At 34.5% G+C, this 24322-nt stretch overlaps 4 protein-coding genes across 5 annotated transcripts in view; 2 read left to right on the top strand and 2 right to left on the bottom strand.

The window, feature by feature from the left end:
* Positions 1 to 24322, bottom strand: part of LOC134846998 (sec1 family domain-containing protein 1-like) — a 541294-nt gene that overhangs the window by 265286 nt on the left and 251686 nt on the right. The gene's annotated exons all lie outside the window — the stretch shown is intronic.
* LOC134847000 (IST1 homolog) overlaps positions 1 to 24322 on the top strand; it is a 541764-nt gene that overhangs the window by 170329 nt on the left and 347113 nt on the right. The window lies entirely within an intron of this gene.
* LOC134847002 (NAD-dependent protein lipoamidase sirtuin-4, mitochondrial-like) overlaps positions 1 to 24322 on the top strand; it is a 500142-nt gene that overhangs the window by 170329 nt on the left and 305491 nt on the right. The window lies entirely within an intron of this gene.
* Positions 1 to 24322, bottom strand: part of LOC134845935 (uncharacterized) — a 120324-nt gene that overhangs the window by 33596 nt on the left and 62406 nt on the right. For both annotated transcript variants that reach the window (XM_063863068.1, XM_063863067.1), the window contains 2 exons: positions 7462 to 7552; positions 6646 to 6758 (listed from right to left, as the gene is read on the bottom strand). In XM_063863068.1, the coding sequence (XP_063719138.1) occupies positions 6646 to 6758; positions 7462 to 7552 (204 nt within the window). The remainder of the gene's footprint in view (positions 1 to 6645; positions 6759 to 7461; positions 7553 to 24322) is intronic.

The raw sequence follows: 24322 nt of genomic DNA on the forward strand, positions 1-24322 counted from the left end.
CCGTTTCTCATTAGTATACACGAAGCCCAGGTGATTTTTTTTTCAGGTATGTTGTGCTCAAGTTTCTCTATTAATATTTGATGATCTTTGAGCTAGATTGAAAAAAAACTCGAAGTCTTACTAGGGTAATTTTACTAAGAACTAATTGTTTGTCTAATTTTGTGATGTTTTCAATCAATTCTTTTTTCCTTCTTTTAATCTCAAATGGACTATCCACTCAAATGGACTATCCTCGACAGGACTGTTAAGGCCTACTGATAGCTCCTCTGCGATTCGCAGGAACTACAATTATTATTATTATTATCTGGATATGCACAAATCAAACCAATTTGGCGCAACCAGTAAAAAGATCTGTCTTGAAGTGATCTCATCTATCGTACCGAAGTTAATGAGTGTTGCAGATTTTTGGTCGATTTTAAAATGCAAAATATATTTCCAGTTATGAGCTAAAACTGTAAGTTTTTACAGTTTTTGCATGTACACAAAAACTCTTCTCGAGAAGTTATTCAATCAAATTCAAGCTACAAATCAAGTTGCCTCATCTTCACGTTGCATCCAGTTTTATCACAACGAATAATAATATAAAAAATGCTAAAGAATCAGATCATATAAGTCGATCCAAAATTTTTGGGCTATCTAGATTACCGTTAGATGGTTAGACAGTTGCATTAGAATATTAGATTTTTTTGTGCGCATGATTTTTTTTTGATCAAATGAAATGTTCTGAAATTTTGTGATTATTTATTTTTTGAGTCAATCAAAAAAATTTTGCGAGCTCTTGTAAAATTTAAAGAGTTGATATTGCCATAAGCTTCTGCGCGGCAATCTAATTAAAAAAAAAACATTTTGTTTGAGTTCTTTTTGAGATATCCTATTTTGGCACACATTTTTCTGCCGCCAGCAAATTTTTGAAAAAGCTAAATGAGTATTTTTCAACTTTTTTTTCATCGGTTGATGTTGGCAACCAAAAATGAAGGAAAAAAATGTCCCTCAATTGCCTAATGGGATTTGAAACCATATAACAGAAACAATTCGTTTGATTATGCGTTCACTTTCTTTGCAGGTAAACTTATCGGCAATGAGCTGTTTGGCGGAAGATAGTTGTGCAGGGGCGGATCTAGGATTTTCTCGAGGGGGAAGGGGCGCTTTAAATAAAAAAAGGACAAAAAGGGATTTTAGAATGTTTTGACCAAAAAGCGCGCTTTTTTAACGCGCGCTCCCCTTCAAAATTAGTGTATATTGGCGCCGAAGGGTTAGTCGGCCGAAAATGGATGGCTTAACGAATACCAAGAGGCTTTGCCTTTGATTGGTGAGGTGTTTGAATTCCTGAGGCCTACATTTTTTCAAAGGTGTTTTTCGCGTCAACGTATTGAACACTTAATGGCAGAGTTCGCGCCAAAAAATGCCTTTTGTGCCCAAAGTTCTCAAAAACTTTTTCAAAATACAAGGCAAATGAAATTGTTAGTTTTATCGTAGAACTACTTGTATCTTTCGAAAAGACTGTTGGCAGAATTACAACGTTAAAAAAAATACCCCAATGCATTCTATCCATTTCGATACAATCATAGCTGCGGCAATATTTATGCTGATAATCGATTCCATTGTGGTAGATATGGCCTCTACACTAACTTCTTCTAAATTCTATATAAAAATCAGAATCATTTTTCTGTTGCGAATTCCTTACTTGATTTCAAATGAAAATTATACAACCCTAGAGCTCAGATAAAAACCTGATTGTCTAGCAAGATGTCAATTTATCTCCTATACCGGTTTATAATCCAGACAATGCAGAGCAATTTCTTGTCAAAATGAAAGTACAGGCTGATGGCCACACTTACCGTTCATTAAAAATCAAGCATTATTGTGCCTGAATATGCCGAAGGGCTCTGAAAATGTTTTGCCTGCATATTCCATTGGGAGACCAGGGGGTTCGAATTGCTGAAGGGTGGGGGGGGGGGGTTGGGTTCGGGGCGTTCTTTTCTAAATCTGCCTCTGGTTGAGCTACATGAGCATCAAATGATTGCTCGCAGGCATCACAAATGCGCCACAAATTGTTGATATGTTTTGCAAAGCGGCAATTAAAGCATGAAAAAACTCGTTCTAAATTGCTTGACGACAGTTTGATCAAATTTTGCTCACTTGATATTTTGCACGCTCTGGCGACGTTTGAATAACTAACTCTGCAACGCAATTGATTAAAAAGAAAACTTCATCAACTTCACTAGAAAACTGAACCACAGTCTTAATCTGCAGGCGTTTTCTTTAAGTCTAAGTTGATTAAAATGAGCATTTTTCGTTACGCTTGAATCAACTAGTAGCAAAAATTTCCGCGTAGTTTAAAAATGTTAACTAACTTGACTCTAAAAAGTTGATTACAGCAGTTTTTTTCTAGTATTTTGGAAGCAGAAACTGTCAAACTGACAACAACTTTTCCGACTTGAGTTTGAAAATTTTCTTTGCGATTAAAAACTCAAACTTAATGAGGCACCGTGTGCAGAAACATTTGAATTTTTGATCGGCAAGCAGTTTTTTTGAAAGATTTTCTCTAATCGCCATTTCTACATTTTGAGCACGATCGAAGCTCTAAAATGACTCCGCACTAAAAAGAAAAATGGGATGAAAAAATTGATTTGACTCTTTTTATAGGACTAAACAAAAGAATATATTGATTGTTGAAAAGCACTTCTCAATCATCTTTTAATATATTTTCAATAAGACTTCAAAAAATAGGGTTGATTGACCTAATGGTATAAATTGTCTCAATTTAACTGAAAGAAACGATGAAAAACAACTTTTATAGCCAATTGCAACTATTCTAAAATCTAAAACAACAATATAACTCTTGCCTCAGATGTTTTTAAAAGATTATGGTGGTCTGCTATATAGTTAAGAAAAAAAGTTTTAAAAAGCACATAAAATAGTAAACATAATTTCTAACTAATTATCAGTAGTCCGTGTCTAAAATGATGATTGACCCACTAGTTGATTAGTCTGCCTAATCACTGTCAGTGTTTTGGGTCGTCAGTACTTCTCGATCCACGATGCCGCGTTCTTTTTTACTTCAAATTTATAATAGTTCGGAGGCCGTATCTTATAATAGTTCTGAGATCGTAAAAGAATAGAAAACAAAAAAATTTAAAAGAAACAGAAAGAATCTAAACGATTTTTTGGAGACCTGAATTATAGTCTAACTGGATTATGATTTATAATTCAGATCATAATTCATGTCTCCAAAAAAAATTCGTAGATTCTTTTCTGTTTCTTTCAGTTTTTTGTTTTCCATTCTTTTACGATCTCAGAATTATTATACGATACGATCTCCGAATTATTATGAGGCAAAAAAAACGGTCCAACGCTGACGCAATGTTTCTTTCTGAGTCAATGCAGATTCCTACATTTTTTTCTAATTCCTAAATTTTTAGAACTTTTAGCTCATGGGGAAGTTTTACAGTAATCTACTATTGACTTTGTTTTTGATTTTTAATCAATTCATTCTTTTTAAGAGTTGTTAATTTCAGTGTTGACTTTAAAGTGACTGTTTGCTTATCGCTTTTTGTCCATATAGTTAGGCAAGCGAAAATAACCAGTCAGCCTTGCTCCGATTTTTGAAAAAAACGACGGAAAAACTTTGCTAGGTTTGATTTTTCCTAGTTTTTCTGTAAACTCTAGGCAAAAAAATTGTTGATTGATTTGCTTATACAGTCTAAAAAGTATTGATGCTTTGAAACTAAAAAAAGGACCTTTCTTTTAGTCTCAAAACCCTTCGATTTTTTCTTTAATTGGAAGGGGTTAGGATTTTGCTATATTGCCTAATTTGAAATAATTACCGCGCATAGTATTGCGTTTTTAACACCTCAGCGACTACTGAATCTGGCTAAAAAATATAATTGAGTTAAGCATATTGGTTTTATCAATATGCTGCTTCATCATTTTTTTCTGAATAAAAATTTCATGATAGAGGTAAAAAGACGATTGAAACCCTCAAGGAGGTTCTGCCTTGAGACAAACCAACTTGATTAACCACCTTGCTTAACTCTTCCGGGCAAAACAAATAAAGTTGTTTTTTTAACAATTACTTTTTTTGCTGAAACTCAGTCAACATTGTTCTTCGAGTCGATTCAAATAGGCAGTGGAATCATATGGAGAAATATTACAGCAGCTCTGAAAACGATATTAAGAACATCGTAGATAACGCAGAGGACAACTAGTCGAACAAAATAAGAAGGTCTGAAACGGTCTGGAGACTAATTTTGCTTGTTCTAGAACAAACAATGACAATTTTTTGCCGCTTACTTTTTTGAACTGTAGTTAATTTGAACCGGTAAAAATTCTGCAGACTTAAAAAACTTCTCAAAAAGTCGAATGAGCCGAAATGAGCCGAAATGAGATCGCGAGTTTTTTTACCGGGGTAAATTCTTAATCGCGAGAATTCTTGACAAAAAAACTGCTTTTCGTTTTAGCAACTACTTGTGTGAAACGTAGATAACATTTTCATGGTGAGCTGATTTCTCGAACTGTGTTTGATTTTATGTTTAGCTTGTATTGCGAAACAAAATTCTCAGACAGAGAGACAAAGAGCTTGCCACTTGAACAATGGTTCATGTTCTGGACGCTTAATGAAATTTTGGTTTTAAAAATTTAAAACTAAATTGACAACGTTTTAATGTTAAGCGAAGAAAAAATTCTCTCGGCGGTTTCAAACTTCAGTGTTTTGCTCTTGGGCTATTTCTTGTGCTGTGAGGTTTTGTCACGAAACCTAAGTCAAGATAGAAATCTCGATAAAAAAAATGCTGTAAAATCATGCCTTACGCACTCTTATCTGAACTTTCACGCACTCTTATCTAATTTATAATACTCCCTAATGCTTAATTCTGCTATATCGACTCACCCGTACCAAGGAGATTTTCTGTGCAAGATCGGAAATTTTTTTATTTCTTATATGAGTTGATTCTCAGATCTGAAATTCTTTATTTCAGATCTTCATTAAAATTTATAAATTGCAGATCTGAAATGGAAAATTTCAGATCTGAAATAACCTTGAAAAACAAAACTTCATCAGATCTGAAATCAGATCTGAGAAATCCTCTGTTAAGTTATAATTTATGCATTTCGAAGGAGTTTTTATTTTTTGTTGTTTCTGCAATACACAATTATGTTTAGATTAACTAGCGGTCAGAAAAACTTCGAATGAATGTTTTCACGAACAGTTTTTTTGAACCGTGTTAAAAAGTTTTTAAAAACTGTTAGAAGACCTGTAAAACTTTTGATTTTCATGCGATAGTTATGCGTTTCCAATTTTTATCTCATGCTTGGGAAAACAACTTTGGCAGTTTCCAACTTCAATTTTTGCTGAGTACCTGCTAGTAGCTAGCAGAAGGTAAAAACATCAAAAAAATAGCAAAATTGCGTCCGAGTCATTGATTTTGCAGATCTGAAACAACCAAGAAACACTAAATTTCAGATCTGAAATTAGATCTGAAATAAATTTTTCAAGATCTGAAATAACCAAGAAAAACCAACTTTGAATATGAAATTAGATCTGAAATAAATTTTTTAAGATCTGAAATAATCAAGAAAAAAAATTGTATCCGAAACTAGATCTGAATCAATTAAAAAAAAGAAAATTTCAGACCTGAAATTAGATCTGAAATAACCAATCCTAAAAGTATCCAAGCGTTATTTAAATATTTCACAACCTGTTTCAGATGTGAAATTTAGATCGGAAAAAAGATTTTTTTTTATCTGTTTTAGAAAATTTACTGGGTACGGGCATGCATCTGAGTTCGGTGGTTAATTTAGCAAAAAAATGTGAGCAGATAAAAGTCTGCATTGTTTTGAGGATAAATGAGGCCTTAAGCCCAACTTCTAAGGATGTTGAATTTATAGCTTCCAATTGATCTACCAGCTCAGATCGTAAAGATTTAAGATAAGTCAGATGTGGAAAAAAAAAACAAGATAATTTATCAACCTTATGTGATTGATTGACATTTCGAATCTTCATTTCGCATCTTCGGATTATCGCGTAATTTTTACTATGCATATCTAATCGAAAAGCTTCAAAAACGGCGTTAAATAGCAAAAAACATGTTCAGTCAGGGGCGGATTTAGGGGGGGGGGGGTGTAGCGTTCGCCTTTTTCTCAGGGATTCGACTCCCTGTCGACCCAAAGGGTCCCCCTTTGATACTTTTTCAGAATTCCATTTTTGGCCGACCGACCCTAAAAGTTTTCTAAAGGCGCCTTCGGCGCCAATATATACTAACTTTGAGGGGGAGCGCGCGCCAAAAAAAACGCGATTTTTTTGTCAAAATTTTTCAAAAAGTGCCCAAAAACGGCTTTCTTGACTGTTTTTTAAAAAAATTACCTGCGGCGCAGAAAATTTAGCCAAAATAGGGGCAAAACAGTGCTTTGAGAGAGCTCGAAAAATCAATTTGATCGACCTAAAAAAAAGGTCGTGAAAATTTTGGAAAATTTTTTGAAAATCCGCCCCCCCCCTCGAGAAAATCCTAGATCCGCCCCTGTGTTCAGTGACATAGTTCAGTCTGGGTTGAGGAAAAAAACACAGGCCAACTTGAAAATCATCATTCTTGTAGCCCATGATAAAAAGTGGCAATTCGCGGGATAATTTTTTCGAGTTGTTTGACTTACTTTTGTAGCAGTGGGGTCTGCATACAGCACACCATCTGTTCACAGTCATGGCCGCCAGGATGAGGAGGGAGCAGACAGTCTTGGTAGAGTACACAAACAGATTAGCAGTGCACCTATACATACAGTGAGTAGATTGGATTCAGCAGGAGAGCACCCCAAAAAGCAGTATAAGAACTACCAACCGATTGATTGGTTCAATCCAAAAATAATCAATGCGAGAGTTGTCATAAAATGAGAGAGTTATCAATGCAAAACAGGCATGCCGAAGATGGGCTGCCAAAGATGTCTTCACTAACTTACTGCACCCATTTTTGGACGAGGATAGTCGAGGTGCTCGAGTTATGCTTTGACTTTCTCGACCAAAAATTGGTATGTTTTGACCGTCTCGACCAACTATTGGTATCTTTCAACTTTCTTGACCGAGTCTCGGTATGTTTCGACTTTCTCGACCCAAGAAAAAAAGTGTTCGACTTTGTTTGACCCAGTTCAGATATATTTCGAATTTCACGACTTTCTCGACCGACATTTTTTTTTAAATTTGTTGGTTCGACACTGAATAGATATGTTTCGACTTTCTATGTTTCGAATGGTTATGTCAACTCTCTAAATCAAAAAAATGTGAGTTTTATTTTGAGCTGAGTCTGTTATCAAGTAAATTTTTGAAGGGTTCCTTCTAAAATTTTTCTTATGTTTTTTGTTTTCAGCAGAACCTGTTAATTTCACATAACCTCTTGGTTAATAAAAACATGTCTAGGAATTTTTATATCTAATTCAACAAGCGCAGATAAGTTATGGGTTTAAAGTGTGGTTATTAACCTGTAGTGGTTTTCATCATCCACCGACGCAAGAGTGGGGTCGTTTGTGATCCACCGAAAAGAGTTCAAACTGCTCATCACCACACAGAAACCTGAAACGTCAGCAATTACAGCAATCACGAATGACAACTGGCCTTAAATGACCTTGAATGATGACTGTCTCCTAACTTGTAGCTTTTACACCCAAAAATAGCATCTGAGAAGCTTTTTCTGCAATTTTCAAAAAGCTCAATTCACGCATTTCAACGTCTCGATATGGAATCCGTAAGAAGTTTCTCTAAATATTATTTCATTTTGTTGAGTTTCTTCCGCACAAAACTTTTGAAACTCAATTTTTCCTAAGATATTTTTTTAAACTTTATGGAAGGTAACAAGCAATCAAAAAATGTTGGCATCATCTAGGTGGCATCGTCTAACACATCATGGCATCGTCTAGGTAAGCACATCGTCTAGGTAAGAACAACTTCTAAGTATTCTTCCACCATATAAAAGTTTTAATTGTCACAAAAAAAGGTTTTTTTTATTTTTATATGGTCAAATACATGAAATTATTCAAAATCTCCCAGACATTTAATCAATCATTTCTTCGATTTGCAAAGGAAGAGAAAGATTAATTGTGCTCGGTGTGAATTTTTCAAGACGAATTTCGACTTTAAAAAAGCAGTATTCAGTAAGATGTTGATGCCCTAAGCTATAGTTTTTTGAATAGATTTTACCTACAAACTACGAACAATTTTTGAAACTTTATGGTGATTTGAAGATACCAGTTTTGCCGAATTGGGCTAATTAATTTGCGCAAAAAAAAATACATTTTTCCACTATTGCTTAGCACCAATGAACCGGTGATATAAACCTACTCAGAAGTTATTCCAAACTGCACTGAGACAAGCTTTTTGCTTCATTTTTGGCGTAACGAGACCTCCCGGTTTGACAAAAAACTCCCATCTTAGAACTTATTATAAGAGTTGTAGGAAAATTCCGCTATTCACGGAGAAAACTTCTAAGATAGTAACTTTTTCCCAAAGTTCAAGAAAATTGCCACAATATTTAGGATGTGTTTCTATATCGTGATAACAGATAATTTTTTTCGGAAAACTTTCTTTTTTTTTCAAAATTAGGCTTGTAAAAATTTTCAGATAATGCTTACAATGCATGCATTTCGAAGAGAAATTCAAAAACAAAAAATTTGATTTTTTAGAAATTAATATCCTAATATTCGGTCATAAGCGATTGGAAATTATATTAGATACAAAAAAATTTTCAACTTTGACGAATCATGTCATATAACTGCCGACGCGTTGTATGTGGGGTTCAGGTATGCATCGACAAAATCTCTAGTTATCAGCATAAATTAACCTTCCAAAGTTCGTGGGTTTTTCAAAAAATTCACGTTGCAAAGGGAGTTTTTTGGCCTCTGAGATTCCATTGTTTTACTCTGCTTCAGTGAAAAACCGCTATACTGGTTAAAAAAATAAAAATGACAATGAACATGCAAAAAAAAAATTGAAAAAAAAACTTACAACATTCTTGTACAAAAAGTCACTATCTTAAAGCTTTGTTAGCATAAAAAGTCCCTGTCTTGTAACATTTTGAAAGCCTAATTTTGTAAGAAATTTTAACACTCTTAAAAAAAGTTCTAAGATAGCGACTTTTGGTCAACCCGGGCTAGATTTATAACTTTTGCTGACATTTCAAGCGCGGAAAAAATTGAAAACAAAATTTGACTTTTTTTTTTGTAAAATTGTTATTTGTTCCAAAATCTATATTAAATGGATGCCGGAATACCAAGAGATTCGTGGCGTAGGTTTTTCTCAAGTTTCGGTTTGTTTGCACTAGTGTGCTTTTGTTTTTTAAACTATATTTGTGAATGCAACAAAACTCCAAATCAATTAGCTGAGCCGGTTGTTGTGCAAGTAGCCCAGAATGTTTCGACCACAATAGAAAAAAAAACTAAATAAAAAATTATTTTGTTCTTTAAATTATTTTTTTATGAGCAAGTTGAGACAAAAAATTAATTAAAAGCAGTAAAAGTTGAACTAGGCATAATTGAATGCATTTTTTTTTTTCAAAAAAAGAGTAACATTTAAAAAATTAAACTTTCACAAACATTTTTTTTTTCTAAACTTCTACAATTTTTGCACAAGAGTTGAAATAAATATTTTTGAATATTTTTCTTGACAAGGAAACGCTAAATAAAAATTCCAAATATTTTTTGCCCTAATTTTCATACAAGGAACGTTACTCGATCGCTCAACTAGACTAAAAGACAAAAAAAAATTCAAAGCGGTTTTCTTCAGCACTGGGACATCTTTTGAGAATTTTTTGAAGCTGTTTGAATCACGAATAAAAGGATTTTAATCTGATATATTAATTGACGCACTCCGGTGATTATTTGAAGTGAAAATTTAAGCGTGAAAAACAAACAAAAAATCAAAAAAAAAAATAAAACACACCAGAATTCAATGGTCGGAACAAAAATTCATAGAGAACTAAAGTGCAGAAAACCCTTTGATGTTACCACAGAGAAGAATTTTTCAAAAGAAACGGATAATATGGTCAATGGGCACTTGATAGTTTTCCAGTGCCCACTAACTTCCGTTTGAAAGTTTGCGTTCTGGAGCAAGAATCGATAAAAATGGAGGACAACCTTTTTGGACCATTCCAATTTTTTGAGCAATTGTGTTTCACTAATTAAGCTGTAAGTGTCTCGCCTCGATTGAAGATTATGATTAATAATTTGTTTTTAAATAAAATCCATGCTGACTAAGTCCATCCAAAAAAATACTGCAAAACGAAACAAAGCAATCAAATTTTTGTTTCTTTTCAGCTAACATTTTTTATCAAATTCAATCAGAAGTAAGACTCTTTCGACGCTTAATTGGAATTCGAAAAATTGAAGGGTTGAATTTCGGACATGAAATAGAAGGCGAACAGGCTAAACTGTGTGTTGCTGCCCAGAACTCCAATTCAGATCTGAGTTTGTGATGAAAGCAATTTCGAATCAGCTCTATTGTTATCTTAAATTTCATCTCGGCTTTGAATTTCACAGTTATTTTAGTCAGGGGTGGATATAGGATTTTCTCGAGAAGTGGATTTTCAAAAAAAAAAATTTAGGTCGCCCAAATTGATTTTCCGAGCTCTCACAAATCACTATAAAGACCCTATTTTGACCAAAACATTTTGCACCGCAGGCTAAATTTTTGAAAAAAAAACAGGTCAAAAAAAGTGGTTGAGGCACTTTTTGAAAAATGTTGACCGAAACATCGCGTTTTACGACACCCGCTTGTCTCTCAAAATTAATATATATTGGCGCCTAAGCCGCCTTCAGAAAAAAAATTTAGTTTCCGTCTGCCAAAAATGGAGGTCTCAAAATAGTACAAAAGGACCCTTTGGATCGACAGTCGTCTGAATCCCCTCCTCCCTAAATCCGCTTGTGATCCTAGTACTGCTAGGTCTAGAAAAAACTGGAGTTCAATTGCGATTTCAGCTAATTGTGGGGTTTTACACCAGCTAGCGAGTTTTTTATTCAAAATTCAACACGGCCAACAAAATTTATAGCAACAAGGAACCTCCTATTTTTCCTTATATTAACTGTGTCGTTCATCGAACTTCAAAATTGTCAAGGTTTCAGTAGAAAAACCCATCTATACTGATATTTTTAATCGTGTGCTTACGTAGGTGCGTGGAAAATGCTTTGTTACCTTGCGGTTTTTATTTGGTTGCGCCAAAAACCATCAATTAAGCCCATACACTTATATTTAATTTTTACATGGTTATTTTTATACCAAAAACTAACCGCAGTATGCAGTGCAGTGATTTTCAAAATTGATCATATTAATTGACTTATTGATATATTGCGGCGAGGAAAGTTTTTGACAAACAGGGTCCTTATAGTTTTTCGGAGAGCTCGGAAAATCAAATTGGTCTACCTATAAACTCAAAAAACTATCCCCCCCCCTCCTTTAAAAAATTCCTGCGCATGCACTGATTGAGAAAAACTGATCCAGTGACCTCTCCTGCTCCATTGCAATAAATATTTAATAGATTGTTAGTATAAAATACGTCCTCTGCGTTCTTACAGAAATCATCTTTCCAAAGCCTTGAAATCGATTTCGATCAGCACGAAATTGATTTTGTCAGTTTTAAATTCTTCAGCCCCAAAAACAAAGATCAACAAAAAGGTATCAAGTATCAATTGACGAGTTTTTAATAAAAAAGAAGAAAAAAGTTGAGCTTAAAAATTTCTGTATCGTACTGGACATGGTCCAAGAATTTAGTCAATGATGCAGCCAAAAAAGGAGGTCTCAAAATAGCACAGAGGGGGACCCTTTGGATTGACAGGCGTCTGAATCCCCCTCCTCCCTAAATCTGCTTGTGATCCTAGTATTGTTAGGTCTAGAGATACTGGAGTTGAATTGCGATTTCAGCTGATTGTGGGGTTTTACACCAGCTAGCGAGTTCTTTATTCAAAATTAAACACGGCCAACAAAAATTAGAGCAACAAGGAACCTCCTATTTTTTCTTATATTAACTGTGTCGTTTATCGAACTTCAAAATTGTCAAGGTTTCAGTAGAAAAATCCATCTATACTAATATTTTTAATCGTGTGCTTACGTAGGTGCGTGGAAATTGCTTTGTTACCTTTCGGTTTTTATTTGGTTTTGCTAAAAACCATCAATTAAGCCCATAAACTTATATTTAATTTTTACAGGGTTATTTTTATACCGAAAAATAACCGCAGTATGCAGTGCAGTGATTTTCAAAATTGATCATATTAATTGACTTATTGATATATTGCGGCGAGGAAAGTTTTTGACAAACAGGGTCCTTATAGTTTTTCGGAGAGCTCGGAAAATCAAATTGGTCTACCTAAAAACTCAAAAAACTATCCCCCCTCCTTTAAAAAATTCCAGCGCATGCACTGATTGAGAAAAACTGATCCAGTGACCTCTCCTGCTCCATTGCAATAAATATTTAATAGATTGTTAGTATAAAATACGTCCTCTGCGTTCTTACAGAAATCATCTTTCCAAAGCCTTGAAATCGATTTCGATCAGCACGAAATTGATTTTGTCAGTTTTAAATTCTTCAGCCCCAAAAACAAAGATCAATAAAAAGGTATCAAGTATCAATTGACGAGTTTTTAATAAAAAAGAAGAAAAAATTTGTGCTTAAAAATTTCTGTATCGTACTGGACATGGTCCAAGAATTTAGTCAACTAATGATGCAGCCAAAAAAGGAGGTCTCAAAATAGCACAGAGGGGGACCCTTTGGATTGACAGGCGTCTGAATCCCCCTCCTCCCTAAATCTGCTTGTGATCCTAGTATTGCTAGGTCTAGAGATACTGGAGTTGAATTGCGATTTCAGCTGATTGTGGGGTTTTACACCAGCTAGCGAGTTCTTTATTCAAAATTAAACACGGCCAACAAAAATTAGAGCAACAAGGAACCTCCTATTTTTTCTTATATTAACTGTGTCGTTTATCGAACTTCAAAATTGTCAAGGTTTCAGTAGAAAAAACCATCTATACTAATATTTTTAATCGTGTGCTTATGTAGGTGCGTGGAAATTGCTTTGTTACCTTTCGGTTTTTATTTGGTTTTGCTAAAAACCATCAATTAAGCCCATAAACTTATATTTAATTTTTACAGGGTTATTTTTATACCGAAAAATAACCGCATTATGCAGTGCAGTGATTTTCAAAATTGATCATATTAATTGACTTATTGATATATTGCGGCGAGGAAAGTTTTTGACAAACAGGGTCCTTATAGTTTTTCGGAGAGCTCGGAAAATCAAATTGGTCTACCTAAAAACTCAAAAAACTATCCCCCCCCTCCTTTAAAATATTCCTGCGCATGCACTGATTGAGAAAAACTGATCCAGTGACCTCTCCTGCTCCATTGCAATACATATTTAATAGATTGTTAGTATAAAATACGTCCTCTGCGTTCTTACAGAAATCATCTTTCCAAAGCCTTGAAATCGATTTCGATCAGCACGAAATTGATTTTGTCAGTTTTAAATTCTTCAGCCCCAAAAACAAAGATCAATAAAAAGGTATCAAGTATCAATTGACGAGTTTTTAATAAAAAAGAAGAAAAAAATTGAGCTTAAAAATTTCTGTATCGTACTGGACATGGTCCAAGAATTTAGTCAACTAATGATGCAGCCAAAAAAGGAGGTCTCAAAATAGCACAGAGGGGGACCCTTTGGATCGACAGGCGTCTGAATCCCCCTCCTCCCTAAATCTGCTTGTGATCCTAGTATTGCTAGGTCTAGAGAAAACTGGAGTTGAATTGCGATTTCAGCTGATTGTGGGGTTTTACACCAGCTAGCGAGTTCTTTATTCAAAATTCAACCCGGCCAACAAAAATTTGAGCAACAAGGAACCTCCTATTTTTTCTTATATTAACTGTGTCGTTTATCGAACTTCAAAATTGTCAAGGTTTCAGTAGAAAAATCCATCTATACTAATATTTTTAATCGTGTGCTTACGTAGGTGCGTGGAAATTGCTTTGTTACCTTTCGGTTTTTATTTGGTTTTGCTAAAAACCATCAATTAAGCCCATAAACTTATATTTAATTTTTACAGGGTTATTTTTATACCGAAAAATAACCGCAGTATGCAGTGCAGTGTTTTTCAAAATTAATCATTTTAATTGACTTATTGAGATATTGCGGCGAGGAAAGTTTTTGACAAACAGGGTCCTTATAGTTTTTTCGGAGAGCTCGGAAAATCAAAAAACCACCCCCCCCCTCCTTTAAAAAATTCCTGCGCATGCACTGATTGAGAAAAATTTATTCCAGTGACCTCTCCTGCTCCATTGCAATAAATATTTAACAGATTGTAGTATAAAACACGTCCTCTGCGTTCTTACAGAAATCATCTTTCCAAGGCATTGAAACCAATTTTGATCAGGACGAGATTGATTTTGTCAGTTTTTATTTTTTCAGCCCCAAAAGCAAAGATCAATAAAAGGTATCAAGTATCAATTGACGAGTTATTAATAAAAAAAAAGAAGAAAAAAAGTTGAGCTTAAAAATTTCTGTATCGTACAGGACATGGTCCAAGAATTTGATCAATTAATGATGCAGAAAAAGGGCTAAAACTGATAATCAATCACTCTAAGAATTTTCTGCGAATCAGTTCCTGTTGGTGTCTATTGTCTAGAATTAAGCATGCCTGGAAGTTGATATCTATAAGTTAAGTACGCTTCAATATTCAGCTAGTAAACCCAAACTTTAATTCAAAATAGAATTATATCGTGAGAATTTACTAATCAAGATGAAAAAATTCATTAACACCATCGGCTTTTTGCCGTAAAAGTACGCTGGTATAATAGCAAACAAATTGTAGCAACCCGGTTAGAGTCAGAGTCCGAAAAATTTACTTTTTTTTAAATTTGGATCGATAGTACTACAAAACATATTGTTGATATCCAGAGCCTTGGCTAAACTCGGAAAACTGTAAAAACGACAAATCAGAACGCATTTGGAACGATATTTGTGAAACTTATATGAAAAAAAAAACGACAAAAGAAAAGGGAAAAAGACCTAATTCAGGTTAAATTAGATGAAATTGCTTTGTTTCGGCCTGCGTCATATTGAAATTTAGCCTAAGCCAGTATTTCCTAGTAATATTGGTCCAACTCTGTAACAAAATTTTGATTTCGACTCTTCATCATTTAGGGGAGATATGAAAGAAAAAACCCAAAACTCAACCAGACAAATGACTAATTTATGCTTTACTGCTTTTTTAGCCAAATTAATACGTTTTTTTGGCTGAGCATTACAATTTTTTCGCAATTTACTAGTGTTTTTCATTGCTTTATTATGGCGTCAAGCGGTTTTGAGGGACCTCAATCACATTTAGATCCATAAAAAGAGCGATAACTAAAGTATTAAAAAAAGTCATAACATCCGTTTTTGCTGACTGCTATAATTAACTGTATCTTGTGATTCCGTTTATGTCATTTAAAAGTTTGACAAAAATCAAAAAATCAAATGTTATCTGATAATACATTTTTGTTAATCAAAATAACACATTTTTTCTCTACCACAAATATTCCTTGGCCCCAAAGTAATCAAACGAAATGATTGAGACAATTAAAATTGCAATAGGAAGTCAATGTGGAGATTAAAGTGGTCTAAATTTGATCTCAAAGTATTTAAAAGGACACTGTTTTCCATTTTCCGGGAACGCGGGTCTTGAACAAAGAAGACATCTTTGTATTTTTTGCGATGAAAAAACAGAGCGCTTCAGAATTAATGAACCGAGGTGAACTTGCCGACAGGCACTCATAACTGCTCTGCTTTTCGTTTTGTTGTCTTTCAATTAAAAAAGTACTTACTGTCTTTGAATTTAAAAAAGGATAGTTTTCGAGCTGTTTTTATTGGGACATTAATTTATATCTTCTTAGTGGTAGGGCAAAAATTCGTAACAGGCGACAATTCGAAACAGGCGACAAATCGTAACAGGCGACAATTCGTAACAAGAGACAATACGTAACGAAGTAATTTTAAACAGCATAAGCTTCGATCCGGTGAGCTTACATCCGGCACAAGAGGAATGCTTGTTCGTGAATCAGGGCTCCCGCTTAATCTTATGTTACGAATTGTCGCCTCAGGCTTCCTTTCTTAGCATTGTCTGTGCTAGTGCAGTGCTCCTATGTTATCAGCACTGTGACTGATGAAAAAATAAAGATTTTTAAAACATCCCAATGTCAATTTTCAAATCTCATTAAGCAACAGACAGTTTCAAACAGAAGCATCAAGTAAGGCTAATAAGGATGCTTTGCTTAATCTAAAACACTATTTTACTATGCTTCAAAGCAATCATTTGAAATTTTCGGCATGCTTCGTAATCAGTTGAATCGGGCAAAAAATAGTAAACAGAAAAGTGTGTCGAACACATGCCAGATCATACTTAAGTCCAGGGGCGGATTTAGGGGGGGGGGACGCCTCAACTCTCAGGGATTCGACCCCTGGATTCGGTCCCCCCTTTGGTACTTTTTAAGAAATCCAGTTTCGGCCGACCAACCCTAAATTTTTCTAAAGGCGCCTTCGGCGCCAATATATACTAATTTTGAGGGGGGAGCGCGCGCCGAAAAAACGCGATTTTTTGGTCAACATTTTTCAAAAAGTGCCTAAAAATTTCTTTTTCGACTGTTTTTTCAAAATTTTGCCTGCGGCGCAAAACATTTGGCCAAAACAGGGACTAAACCGAGCTAAGGGAGAGCTCGAAAAATCAATTCGGTCGATTTAAAAAAAAAATTTCGAAATATTTTTGAAAATCCGCCCCCCCCCCCCTCGAGAAAATCCTAGATCCGCCCCTGCTTAAGTCATAGGAAATGTTTTTAGATGCGAAGATATTTTTCTGAAGATAACACACGATGACAGAACTTCAAAAAATTTTCATTTCATCTTCAAATTAAAGCCACTCGTTTAAAAAAAATAGATCACTCTTTAGTACTTGCTTAAATTGGCGGTTTAATGAGCTCGACCAACACAAAAATACGACTATTGTCAGCTTAATATAAATTTGCGGGTTGTAATGGTGCTCAATTTGAAACGGAGGTAGATATGTATTCCCTACCGACCATAATTCGGTTTCTTTAATTTCATTTCTTGCTGTCAAAAATTCACGTTTACCTAATTTAAAATAACCCTTCTAGTTCACTTTTTATGAGAATTGAGGGAGAGCATTTCAAATAAAAGATGATGAAACAGTCAAACAAAAGTAGTAATTCAAACCAGAACTAAATTGTCAACCTCTCTCCCTCTGTGTCCTTTCTTTGAGAGCTATCAGCTTTGATTTGATTTCAAAAATTTTCGTTTTTACTACTTTACTTTTCATTACGATCTTAAGAGCTTCGAGTTTCACTTAACAAAAGAAGCAATTTAGTTCTTCAGAATTTTTGTACAAAAAAAACATTAGTTGAAAAAATGAACATGATGCGATAGTATTTTCATTTCCGTTCTCATGTTTCGGGAATTAGAAATTCGGGCCGTTGTTTAAGTGAATTATCCCCGTTTTTCGTAGCAATTGCCTAATTAAACCCTTCATTAGGAACAATATATAAAGGTTCAAAATTTTTCTTTGGCTAACTTTAAGTCAAAAATTGGCCAAAGAAAATGTAGAATTTTAGGATACTCGTTGTAGAATTTTAGGATACTCGTTGAGTTGAAATTGAGTTGAAAAAGTGGTATCACCGGCACATTTTCCCCTTAATTGCATCCCGTTAATTTATGTCATTTTCACCCTGACGCAGCCAAGCATTGCGATAAGTGAAAATAGTTATCTCTCATTATAAACCACTTTGAAGGCTGCCTGTGGACGGGTTAAAAGCACTTCCACTCGCAAATTAAACCTCCAAATTATTAATAGCATAATGGGCATCAAATTAATTAACGAAAAAATGCTTTTCAGATGTCAGGTGTATTTCGTGAAGTGTAGCCCAAAAATAAGAGAACTGGCAGAGTAATATGAGCTCTCGAAAAGCTCCAAATTATAGGACAAATTGTCCGCAAATCGGAAATTGTAAACTCCCCGCCCCCTCTTTCTCCACCCCCTCTAGTGGATTCAAGGGCGGTTTAGAGAAAAACTATGGCCACAATTTTCTCAAAAGTTTTAAAAAACTTAAACACATTTAAAAGCCAATTTTTTTCTCCCCCCTCCTCCCTCTTTTCGCCTTTTTACAGTCTGGTACAATTTGTAACGCATGTCCTCTGTTTGGCAACCCACAAAGCCAGTTTTTCCATTAAGCTGCCTCATTTTCGTTCCAGGTACGGCTGAATCAGGATCAGCTCACAATTTTTCAAGTCACTCCAGAAAACCATCAAGTTTCCACCCAGTGCCATTTTAAGTTCCGAAACTGCCCGATTATCTGGAAATGATATGTCAAATTGATATCAATCGGAAACGAAAAAATTCAGATAAGTAACTCTGATAGTCAATTAATATCCAAGTTTGATTTACCCTTGTACTAGCTTAACCCGATTTGTGGCGGAAAAAAAAATCTTATGGCATAAAACTACTTGCAATTCTCTTATTTTGATAATGATTTGGTAATGATTAGCATGAATTAGATATTAAGCAGAAGATCGGAAATTAAGCCTATATACATGTAGATGCGTAGGCAATCCACTAAAACCCAAAACAAATATAAAACCTGCGTGAAGTAGAAAAGTAGAGGTCAAGTTATTGATGCTGCGTGCACATTGTCTCACAGTAATTTTAGTTCACAAAAACACGTAACATAATGTATATGATAATTTAAAAAATTTGTATTTACTGGTGGCCCAAAGGTATCTCTTTAACTATATCCTCCCTCGGGTACCTAGTAACATATATATCCTTATATAAGGGGGGGGGGGAGTATGTTAACTTGGTTCAAGAAATAAATCAACGATATTAAGCATATAAAAGTTTTGGGGTCTTATGCACTAAACGGCCCAAAATCAATTTGTCTACATCGTAAGCTGGAAATTATTCGATCAAATAAGGTAAATCAAGTTACACGGTCAGGCATTCCGATCAACTTTTCTAGAAATAAGGAAATTGGGCCGTTTAGTGCATAAAACCCAAAATTTTGTAAGTAACGAATATCTCCATTTCGCAAAAGGCGGGATATTGTTGAAGAGATCCGTCCTAAGTTTTTAAAGTAAGATTTCGAACCGCATTCGGTTTTTGCGTTTGAAGTTCGTATGGCCAACAACAGGCTAGACTCATGGTGTCAAATCAACGAAATTTGGCTCAAGCATGGTAATTTCTGCCCTTCTTGTAAGACTTTTGATTTGCCTTAATTAAGCAATTCATCTACACAAATCTAATTAGAACCATGACATGTACTAATGCGGTTCGTTTTGATTTATTTGAATGAAAAAGTTGAAAAGACTGCTCGTATCAGGGAAAGCCATGGAATTTCTGATTACGCTTTAACATCCCCATGATAACAAAATTCAATTAAAAAGTGATAAAATGGTCTCGAAAAAAAGGAAAAATTGATCCTTCGACACACTGGCTATGTAAAGAAACAGGACTGCTCGTATCAGGACAAAGCCCTGAATGATCTGACTGCCCAATAATTCGAATCGTTTTTGGTATATGAAATATTGACAAACTACAAATTTTAGGAAGATCAAAGTGTTTAAATTTGAGTCGTTTATGGAATTAATTAGGCCAATTAGCTTGCTTCAATTCAATTTGGAACGATTATTAGTGCGAATAATTTGCCACGCATAAATAGTTCGCGTATTGATACAAATTATCAAATTACTATTCCAGCCAGCAAAGCCGCACTTTAGTCTAATGCAAGCTTACTCGTTTGGCAACCCCAAGGTTTCCGGATTGATGCCCATATACAGTCAACTTTTATAAAATTGGTCGGAATAAAAAACACCCTGGGGCATGTATAATCCTCACTTTCTTCCAAAGTCGGAACAAAAAATGATGGGCCTTGCCTGACAGTATGTTAAAGAAAACGCATTACCTGCATGCATTAATTCAACTTGAAATGATATAATTCGCCGCTCTAGTTTTGATAGAAGGCTTTATATCGCTCGTTATCGTTAAACTATCCCGGGATGGTAAAATTGGCAACTTAGAAAAAAAAACTATAATTTTGAGCTCAGGACATCAAATTTTTTTCCGATGATGCAGAAAAATCCAAGCAAAAAGCCTAAGTTTGCCTAGACGAGAGTAAACCACTCTGAGCTCAATTTTTTGTCACGTTCTTCAAAAGTTGGAAAACAATATCAATATAAAAGGCTCCAGTTGTTGTTGGAGGTTTTGTTTCAATTTTTTTGAAGAAAATAACAGAACATTTGCACTCTAGGGGGTTTTTCTCTAAACATTTTTTGACTTTCAAACTAGTCTTTATGTATTTATGTCATCTTTGTTAATTATCTATACTCTGAAATTAATTTGAAAGGTAAATTTTATTCTGCAATGAACTATATTTAGCGCAGGAGACATTTGTTTTACATCCCGTAAGCAGCGATATAATAAAGCTCAAAATCTGGTTCGTACCAAACGTTAGTTTTTATTAGGTAAATGTTAAATAAAAAAACTCAGAAATCTTGGAAAAATTGCAAAATATTCATGCTTGAGTTAGTTTTTGGTCAAATTTTGGCTGTCGAAATAAAAATTCTTAAATAAATAACTAACACCCCATTGAAAATTTTGACCCCCTGAGTCATGCTCTGGACTAACTTAAGCGCACTGTGAAGTTCTTATGCAGCTAAAAGCGTAGCGCGAAACATAAAGGCATAGCGAGGTATCCCACAAAATTTTTCCAAACTGAGTTGAGGCGAGCTGATTGGTCGTATAACTTTGTGTGACTCAAATGAACGCACTTGATATTTGATATTGTACAAAGTTTATAAATTTTCGGCAGTTTTTTTATCAAAGAGTATTCGATTCCAATTGAGGGGCACTCTGAACACTCAGAAGTCTTCTTGATGTAAGAGTGTTGATAGTTTGTTATGTGGCAAAAAATTTCCATCATAAGTTTATATAAAAAGTTGAAGCTGAAAAGAGAAAACATACCACAATTTTTTTTCTTCATTTTTTCGTTTGTTTACTTTGTTAAGACAATTGTAGTAGTTCATACCTAATTCATTAACTTTATGCGTTTTTATAGTTCTGCAATCACACCACGCATGCTAATTTGAAGATACAAATTTTTTTTTTGTAGACTAATGCACAGCAACCGGCTATACTTGTTTTACCTGGAATAGTTTCTATTTGAATTGTGAATTGTTCTAACTCAAGATTAGGCATTTGGAAACAAATCATCATACATTTTTTACAAAAGTTTTAACTTCAACTTTCAACATGTTTTGAAATATCTTCCATCATTTAAAGAGTAGCCGAAAAATTTCATTCGGAAAATAATTATCTAAATGCAATGAATATATCTTTCAGTACATGAACTTTCAAGTTGTTACAAGATATTTTAGAAAAACTCAGACCAATATAAATATGTTGTATAGTTTTTTTTATCATTTTCTAATTTAATTAATGTGCCGCAATATTTATGGTGCGAAAGTATCATTTGCATGCTGATATATTTTTCTAAAGTAAGTTTTTTACTGAAATTCTACTTTGATTGTTACTTTTAAGAATAAGTTGTAAGGTTTTAATCTTGTCATCCATTGCACCATCCATTTCACAAATTGTTGCGGTGTCAAAGTTTTTCAACGGCATCAGAAACTGTAGGGAATGATTTTATCATTAACAGCAGAAGAGCTAACTTCGGGGTTTTGGAAAAAAAGCATGCGCGACATATGACTAAAAATTTTAGATACGCATCATATATGGGTGCCTTATGATTGCGCATTATCTTCTATCTAGAAATGGCAAACCGGGTACCCTGATACGAGAAACATTTTTAATTTTTATTCAGTCTGTCTTGTAACCTTGCGTATTGAATTAAGGATAAGAAGGACCGTGTTTGTTTTGCAACGTATACTTTAGGTAATTATTAATTGCACTCTTTGACAGTCTAAACAACCTCGAACCGGCAAGAAGAGGAGAAAATCTCTTCATTGAAAACGCAGATGGTCGACACAGTGTATTGAGTGTAGTCAAAACAAGCCCATCCTGGGCGCAAGCTAATGAAATCTAGTCCTAACTTGTTCTTAGCTGTTTTTTTTCCAACAGTTATCCATTTACCAATTTTCGTTCAATTCGTTGTAATTTATTGAAAAACAACGACAGTTAAAGCCAAGTAAGGGTAAAATTGACCAGGAAAGGGTAAAAATTGGCTAAGTCCAAGACAAAATTGCCGAATTTTGTCAACCTTTTTTTTGTTCCATCAAACTCCATCAAATTGATTTTCCCAGCTCTCCCAAAGCACTAAAAAGACTTTGATTTGACCAAATTTTTTGCGTCACAGGCAAAATTTTTAATAACTAGGCCAAAAAAGCGTTTTTTTTTCTGGAACTTTTTGAAAAACTTTGACCAAAAAACTGCGTTTTTTTTGGCGCGCGCTCCCCCCTCAAAAATAGTATATATTGGTTTCAAAGGCACTGTTAGAAAAATTTTAGGGCCTGTTAGCCAAAATGGATATATCTCAAAACAGTAGAGGGGAGAACCCTTTGGGTCAGCAGTAAGTCGAATCCCTGAAGGGGGTGTCAGCAACCCCCCCCCCCCCTCTTCCACGCTCTATGTGTGTGTGTGTGTGTGTGTGTGTGTGTGGGTGTGTGTGTGTGTGTGTGTGTGTGTGTGTGTGTAAGTGTTTTTATGTGTGTCATATGACGAATGGATCTAGATAAAACCTTGGAACATAAATAAGTCAGGCATAATTGTCCACATTAGTCTTCGAAGTTTGATTTATTAAATAAAAAATAAAGAAAATTTTCTCAGATGTTTTTTAACAATTTGCTAATTAATTTTCGAATTTTTAAATCACATTTTCTTGCAAACGAAGCGTTGAATAAACCTTCGAAAATTAGCTTTCTGACGACAAGCTAATTGTATAGACTTAACAATTAGGTTTTCCAGCTAAAACACCCAATCGCGCGTTTTGACGCCCCAAATTCCGATTTACAAATAAAAAAAAAGAAAATACTAAATTGCACACAATGTTCTCCCCACTTTGGTCAGATTAAAAAACTTCTAAGAGCTCAAAGAAAGCAATGATTTGTTCAAACAATTGAATATTGTCGGCAAGACATCATAAAGACGACAGAGTACAATAAATTGATTGGAAGCAAGTTCTTTTTACCAGACAATTAATTGATCAAATACACTGTCGATGAAAGTATAGATTAAATGTTAAACGTGTTCAAAGCGTGTTGTTACGCCCAGATGCCGCAGTCTTTCAACAGCCGTAAATAGTCATCCTTAGACAGTCCCTCTTAACCAAATTGCGTTAATTCAAAGCGCTACTAAATGGCTTTTCTGAAGCTTCATGAAAACATAAACAAAATACCTATATGCTCCATTTTGTCTCAGTTTGAACGCCCGGATTCTTCAAAATTTTTATTCATTCAATTTTCATATAGAAAACAAGACTACTCGTATCAGGGCAAAGCCCTGAAAGTTCCTACTAGCCATTTTAGGATTTATTGGCCATTTTTAGGATGATAATATTAATATGCGGGGAGAATTCATCAAAATCGTGAATGGAATTAATAAGACTGAGTAGCTGGCCTCAATTTACTAGGAACGATTTGGTGGTGCGGGATAATTCGGAATGCATAAAAAATTCACGTTATTTATTCAGCATCAAATATAAAGCGAGCGGTTCAGTAAGACTCGTTTTACAGTGATCATAAATCATAATATTATACTCGTGAGGGCAAACTATCTCGAAACGCAAAGATCAAGTATACAAACCCCGAGAGTAACAAAGTTTTGAAAAAAAAAACACCTCAAACATATATATTCCTTAATTTCTTCGAAAAGCAGATATCAAAATTTTTTAACCATCAATTTCTTACAAATTCATACAGACAGCAACTTGATGAAAACTCAAGGCAAGCATTTTTTTCATGCATGAAAATTGTATGACAAGCGGCTTTTTATAATTGAAATTAGCATGACTAGCATTCAGTAGAAAAAATTGGATTAATGTTTTTGTCCGAAAGTTTATAAATTTCTAAATTTGACCGTAACTGCGACAACAAAGGGTTTTCTCAATCAATTTAACCCAGAAGTTGCTTTATTATATCAGCTTTTTAGGTTTTTCATAGATCTGGAAAACTTCAGTGTTTGAAAAAAAGTGGTCTGTTTTTTTTTAAAGTTTTTAGTACGTCTTAACATATAAACCACAGCAAACACGAATTGTGTTCATACAAAAACACGTGGTTTCAAATCTTAGTTCTTTTGATTGAAAACTTCAGCTTGGAC

This window comes from Symsagittifera roscoffensis, chromosome 5, assembly GCF_963678635.1.
Source record: "Symsagittifera roscoffensis chromosome 5, txSymRosc1.1, whole genome shotgun sequence".
Classification (NCBI taxonomy): Eukaryota; Metazoa; Xenacoelomorpha; order Acoela; family Convolutidae; genus Symsagittifera; species Symsagittifera roscoffensis.